Raw genomic sequence first — 6412 nt, 5'->3', positions numbered from 1 at the left:
TCAAAAGCGTAGAAGAGTCAATCAAATTTTATCACCTCTGATACAATATTAGCTTCAAACGTAAAATTTATTGAGTTTTAATTGTTATCCAGCTAAAATCGTGGACGAAAGGTTTTGACCCGGTTGACGATGGGAAAAGTTAGGTCAAGAGTCGATAGCAAAAAACAGAACGGCTCTTGTTCCTGGTGATGAACCAGGTCCACGTGTCAATGAAACACTGACTGACTGACCCTTTCAATTATTCTCTGCCACCTCATTTACAAGTTTATTTATTTTTTAAATTTGTTTTTCGGTCACTTCCTAGTTCCTCCACGCGTTTACCATGTCATCTTATAAATACCAAGGCGTTTCTCTTCATTTCTCATCGTAACAAAACCAGGTCCTTCGAGAACAGAAACCCTAAATAGCTCTACCTAAGTTTCCGTTCTTGAAGTATCTATAGCTGCAGAGTTCAAGTTAGTCTCTTTTTCATATTGTTCATTGAAGAAATGGCTCGATCTATCTCAAACGCTAAGTTTCTGTCGTCGTTCCTTGTTGATCAACTCTCCGTTGTTGCCAGGTAACTTACTATAATTGGTGTATAAAAGATGTAATTCAACGATTTTAACTATCGTCATGCATAGCTCCTCTGTTTTTTTTTTCATCTTTTATGTTATGGAGATACGTTGGCTGATTATTCTGTCGAATTATTCATTTATAGACGTGGATACGCGGCGGCGACATCAAGTGGTAGTGTGAGGGGAAGTGGAGTTGCAATGATGAAGAAAGGAGGCGAGGAGTCGAAGAAATCGAGTACACCATGGGTTCCGGATCCAGTTACAGGTTACTACAAGCCAGAGGGTCAAACAAATCAAGTTGACGCTGCGGATCTGCGTGAACTGCTCTTGAAACAGAAAACTGGTAGACACTAATTAAAGATAATTTGGACAATCGTTCAAGAAATTAAAAGACGACGACGAATTAAAACGATAAATCTCATTCATTGGATATGCGTTATCATATCATGGCATAATTTCACAACACATACATATACATTATACCTTCTTCAGCAACACAAAGGATTTGATCCGCTATAGCATAAATGGGACTAGCTATTTGATATTCGTTTTACTATTATTAATTACCATATTTGTATCCTTCTAGAATGAAAAATCACTACTATTAATTACTTACTGGTATTCCTGTACCTTTTATGATTATCGTTATAGTCCTTTTCAACTTTTCCGGTATCCACGTTTAGAGCAAAGTATATGCAAGTCTAACGCTTCTCCATGTAAAGTAAAATTGAAAATTAATGCATATTAAAAGTACCTCTGTTAAAATCACTATAATTCCAACTTATATGACAATCTTAAAAGACCCAGTTAAAGTCGGATGAAGCATACAATGAAGCCTAACGCGAACACTTGGATCACAATAACACATTCGTTAAGTTAGAGATGTAATGGTGTTTGGTCGACATGTGGCGTGAGGTGGTTTGCTTGTATGGAACATGTTTTCTTCACATGTGTGAGCCACCCACCATACATGCGAGCTTTGATCCTCGACAACAATAATTGGGACACTTACCCAACATTTTATCTCCCTCAAAATAAAATCTTTTTAAAACTAGGAATAACATAAAATGATGCCATCATTTTTTTTAATCATTTTGGCATTTACACACACAAGAAAAAAAAAATATGTAAATTTTAGATGATTTGACCATTTTTGGTTGTTTGCTGGATTGGTTCAAAATTAAAATTGATCCGGCTCTTAACTATACCCGGATGATAAATTTGGCACTCCATGCTTTTGGACGAGGGAATATCGTCTATTTTGGTGTTTATCAGTAGGATTCGTAACAAATGAATGAGTTTACGAACTAATGAATCATATCTTTAATAAGGATTGGTCTGGTCACACCTACAACCAAAATGAAAACCGAGTGTTTCATGTTTAAAAAATATAGAATCTCGTCTCAATCATTATTCATCATAGGGTTTCTCCAAGATATGACAAGCAACTTGCAACATGGTCTTTACATTGTTAGTTTGTTACGTATGTTTTCAGAAACTTCAAAAAAAAAAATGAAAACCGGCTTTTATCGTTTGTTTAATTTGTCGTCAAATAGCCCATACGGCGAACATCCACATATAGTATAATATAATAGGCAAAGTTGATAGAAGACAAGAATGTGTGAATAAAATAACTAGACATAATCATTTGGGTTTAAGCCATACATTTGGTGTTTAAAAGTATAATTAGTCCGTGTGGCCCCCATGTCATTAATTTGTTAATATGTTGGTCATCTCATCGACGATTTGACATATTTGTTGTTTAACTACTTACTCATTAGTGGATGTCTAATTAATAGTAGATAATGTTATTTTGTTAGAGTATAATAAGAAAGGAAAAACATGACAAGGCGGTCTTCTCTTTAGAACGTCATTTTGAAATCAACATACTATTATCTTAAAATGCCATATTATAGAAAGACTGAATTTTCATAGCTGAGCATGGATAACTTTCAGCATGGAATCATAATGTGAAGAAAAACAGAATAAGATTACAATTAAATTGTGAACTTAACCATCCCTCCTTTTGCTGATTTTAGTACATTTATAGTGGTGTGATTTACTCCCACATGATTGGCCTGAGAAGATTTAAAATGGGCTGTTCTCATATGATACATTTTACCATTTTTTTTTTAAAAGATGTTAAAAGAAACTCTCAAAGAGAGCAATAGCTTGCATAGCTTGATTTGTTGTACCAGAGGGATATATATATATATATATATATATATATATATATATATATATATATATATATATATATATATATATATATATATATATATATATATATATATATATATATATATATATATATATATATATATATATATATATAATTGGACCCACATATACTATTAGATTGTGGGTTTAAGGATTGTCAAAAAGAAGACTTTAATTTGTATTATAGTTGCTTCAAAGATCATCAAAAGAATCAAGATTCAAACTACATAGTAATGGGTCTAATTTTGTATTCATAAAGGGGCTTTTAGATGCTACATTGATCGAACGTTTTGTTCCAAAAACCATGCGTATTTCAAATAGCATAATCAATACCAGAAGTCTAAAACCATAAGACTTTTAGATGCTACATTGATCCCCAATCTCACACTTACAAAATACAAACATATAGACTCCTCTCTATGCATTCGCTAGGAAACATCATTATCTTTGTCAAAAAGATAAAAAAATTGACAAAGATCCAGAATGGTAGAGGCATATAAAACTGAGCTATTTTATGGAGAACAATTGAGATCATCAAGTGTACAAAATTAAACTAAAAGAACCCAACATGGATTAATGACGCATAATTCATTTGCACATAATTCGCATGGGTGCAAGAAAACATACTGGGAATTAAAACTTAGTACAAAGGAAAGAGGAAAAAAAAGCTAAAGAAGAATGATAGTCTGTCTCTACGTGTAATAGAAATTGCAGATGATCGAATCTCTAGATTGAAGAAACAAAGGGGTTTGTTCTGATCTTCGTCGATTGCTTACCTCGAGGGTCGTCAACAACGCCATTGCAATCCATACCACATCCACATTGCGGACAATCCTCAAAATTATCGATCGGAAACCCAGCTGACGCAATGCCAACAGAAAAACCAAGCTCGTCTTCTGATGTATAAACCTCGACAATGTTGAGCCAAAAGAAAAACACCTTGACGCTAACCCCAGTAAGATCCTTTAACCTACCTTTCGATATGATCCCACCAATAGTTGATTTGTATTTAAGGTCATAGGAACCTTCGAGAGAGAAGCTACAAGAACCGTTGAAGAAAGCTTTGAATTTTCCGGTGGATTTGTCGAGTTCGTAGCCGGTGACGCCTATAGGGAGAATCCCCTTCGGAAACCCATACGATTGAATGATTTCATAGGCAGTGAGGTTGTCATGGTCTCCGTCGTCCGTGGCGTCGATTAGAGATGAGACTGTAAAGGGTGAAAACAGGAGGATGGAGAAAGTGAAGATGATGATCGAAGACATCACTGAAAATCTTTTTAATTCTAGGGTTTTGATGCGCTATTTTAGTTATTAATTTGGGGGACTTTATGTGCTGTCAATTGCCAGCACTTGGGGACGATGAGATCGGAATGCTAGAATATGATCGGAAATTTCGTCATTCGAAAAAGGTTTTATCTTTGTAGACTATCCGCAACTTTGATCTCCCCGACTAACCTACATCAATTTTTTTTTCTAAAAAAAGAAAAAAAAACACTAAAAAATGTAAATAAAATAAAACTATAAATGGGCCATCTTTCGCAAATTGGCTTGTGATATGCATATAATGTTATTGTCACTTGTCATTCTCTCATTTATTTGGGAACATGTCATTTTGTCATAATTTTGAAATATATTTATTTTCTACTTGTCAATTACTTTATTATTCATTTCCACTATATCATTAATTTAGTTTCCATAAATTAAACCTACTATAATAACTATTAATTTCAAATTTAATTTCAATTAAATTTACACTTTAAACATTTGTATTTAACATTTTATTATAATAAATCGTTTAGTACACGGTTCTAACAATTAAACACATAACTTTAATTAATTTATTTTTTGCATGTTTTTTTTTTCATAATTTTCACTTATTTCATATTTCAAATTCAAATAAACTTTTCATTTAATCACTCATGTTTAACATTATGTTTTAATTAACCCGTATAATATACGGGTTTCACAACTAGTGTCATATTATATTTGTTCTTTTTTCTTCAAAATTCCAATTAAATATATAAATCATAATGCTATCTTTATCTTTTAAAATAAAAAAAATTTTAAAATTTGTGATTATACTCCTATATAATATCTTCAAATAAAAAAATACAAAAAAATAATACAATCTCATTAAAAAAAAGTAGTTGTAATAATCATTTTGTAATAAACAATTGGGCTTGAGAGTGGGCTATGATTAGAGTTTATTCTATAAAACTATTGGCCCAGCCCATTTCTGGAAACCCTCCTACGCAAATCCCAATCCTTCACGCATCCTCTCCGTAACGGAGATCCAGTTAATCTCCGATCAAAGTTTCTGCAGAAGCGCCGATCATATTTATTTAGTTTCTGTCACGAGAAGTTAATCGTAACAATGGCTCGCTCGTTCTCGAACGCTAAGCGCCTCTCATCTTTCTTCGGCGACCAGCTTTCCGTTGTTATTTCCAAGTAATTTTACATGATTTTGCTAATTTTTATCGTTCTATTTATGTTAAGAAAGCAGATGTTTTGATGTGCGTGAGTCCTTTTTACAGATCCTACTGTTTATTACGATCTGGATATAGCAATCGATGATTGTGTTTGTAATTGTTTTCCAGGCGTGGACTTGCTGCTGCCCCACAGAGCGGTGCATTGGGCGGTGGCGCTGCAATGATGAAGAAAGGAGGTGAAGAATCGTCGAAATCGGCTTCTAGACTTCCAGATCCTGCTGTAACCGGGAACCTCAGGCCAGAATTCCGATCGAACCAGGTTTACTCTTTTTTGAACTACACCCATCCGTTCTCTTCTCATGTGAATGTTTACAAGTCACAGAACCCTTCGATGTTCTCCTTTTACAATAGATTCGCTACGGTTGCGGCTCCGTATGTTGCGAGCCCCTCAGCTAGTCACGCTCGCCCTTTATCTCCCCATCTTTCTATCTATAAGCCGCAGTCTTCTTCGATGTTTTCCATTTCTAATAGGATCGCTGCGTGCTTTCTATCCGCCGTGTCATTGTTGTTCTATCTTATCTGTATGAAAACTGGTTTGATTTGCTTCACCTACAATAGTTTCTATCAAATCTTCTTTGGATTGGCTGGGTTCACCGAGTTGATTTGCTATTCCTCAATTCCTCTCATCCTTCTCCACATCCTCCATGCAGTGAAGCACTAAACTTACAAAGGAAAAGAAAACGAATCCTCAAATCAAAAGAGCTATACATGATGTTGGATTTTCATGTGTACTTCATGGATGGTAGTGTCTGTTGTTTCCTTGATTTCCTGCAAAGTAATAAGTATATGCAAACCTCTAGTAGTTTTTATCTTTTCATTGGCTAAATAAGTGTATGCTATGCTTGTTTATAGCAAAGTAAATGATTTGTATGGAACAAGAATTCTTTTTGCTCATCTTGCTTCTTGGTAGAAATGTAACCACTTGAATCTGTGTGATAGGAAGCTAATAGAATGTTTTGTCTAGTTACATAAGCTAACTATTGTGTGGGATTTGGTATTTAAACCTTCTGCTAATATGTACATTGAACTTGTAGTATAGGCATTTAACCTTGAGGGGCTTAGCTCAATGCTATTGAGTATTGACATAATACTATCCTTTTGTAGTAGAAGAGACTTGAAGCCATGATTGCTAGGAGTGTACTGAAC

The 6412-nt window shown here is 34.3% G+C and overlaps 3 protein-coding genes across 3 annotated transcripts; 2 read left to right on the top strand and 1 right to left on the bottom strand.

Moving 5' to 3' along the window:
* The first annotated feature begins 373 nt into the window (after window positions 1-373).
* Window positions 374-1168, top strand: LOC111920942 (protein SENESCENCE-ASSOCIATED GENE 21, mitochondrial). Its single transcript, XM_023916510.3, has 2 exons — window positions 374-559; window positions 701-1168. Exons 1-2 carry the CDS (start codon window positions 489-491, stop codon window positions 909-911), a joined length of 282 nt encoding a protein of 93 aa, XP_023772278.1. The 5' UTR covers window positions 374-488; the 3' UTR covers window positions 912-1168.
* A 2100-nt stretch (window positions 1169-3268) lies between these two features.
* Window positions 3269-4232, bottom strand: LOC111920962 (uncharacterized protein At5g01610). Its single transcript, XM_023916534.3, has one exon. The coding sequence runs from the start codon at window positions 4038-4040 to the stop codon at window positions 3504-3506; it is 537 nt and encodes a 178-aa protein (XP_023772302.1). The 5' UTR covers window positions 4041-4232; the 3' UTR covers window positions 3269-3503.
* A 786-nt stretch (window positions 4233-5018) lies between these two features.
* LOC111920968 (uncharacterized) lies at window positions 5019-6160 on the top strand. Its single transcript, XM_023916545.3, has 2 exons — window positions 5019-5225; window positions 5375-6160. The coding sequence occupies exons 1-2, from the start codon at window positions 5152-5154 to the stop codon at window positions 5925-5927; spliced, it is 627 nt and encodes a 208-aa protein (XP_023772313.1). The 5' UTR covers window positions 5019-5151; the 3' UTR covers window positions 5928-6160.
* Window positions 6161-6412: the final 252 nt, after the last annotated feature.

Source organism: Lactuca sativa, chromosome 9 (genome assembly GCF_002870075.4).
Source record: "Lactuca sativa cultivar Salinas chromosome 9, Lsat_Salinas_v11, whole genome shotgun sequence".
NCBI classification, from domain to species: domain Eukaryota; kingdom Viridiplantae; phylum Streptophyta; class Magnoliopsida; order Asterales; family Asteraceae; genus Lactuca; species Lactuca sativa.
The sequence above is the reverse complement of the archived record's forward strand: the minus strand, read 5'-3'. Positions and strand labels throughout refer to the sequence as shown.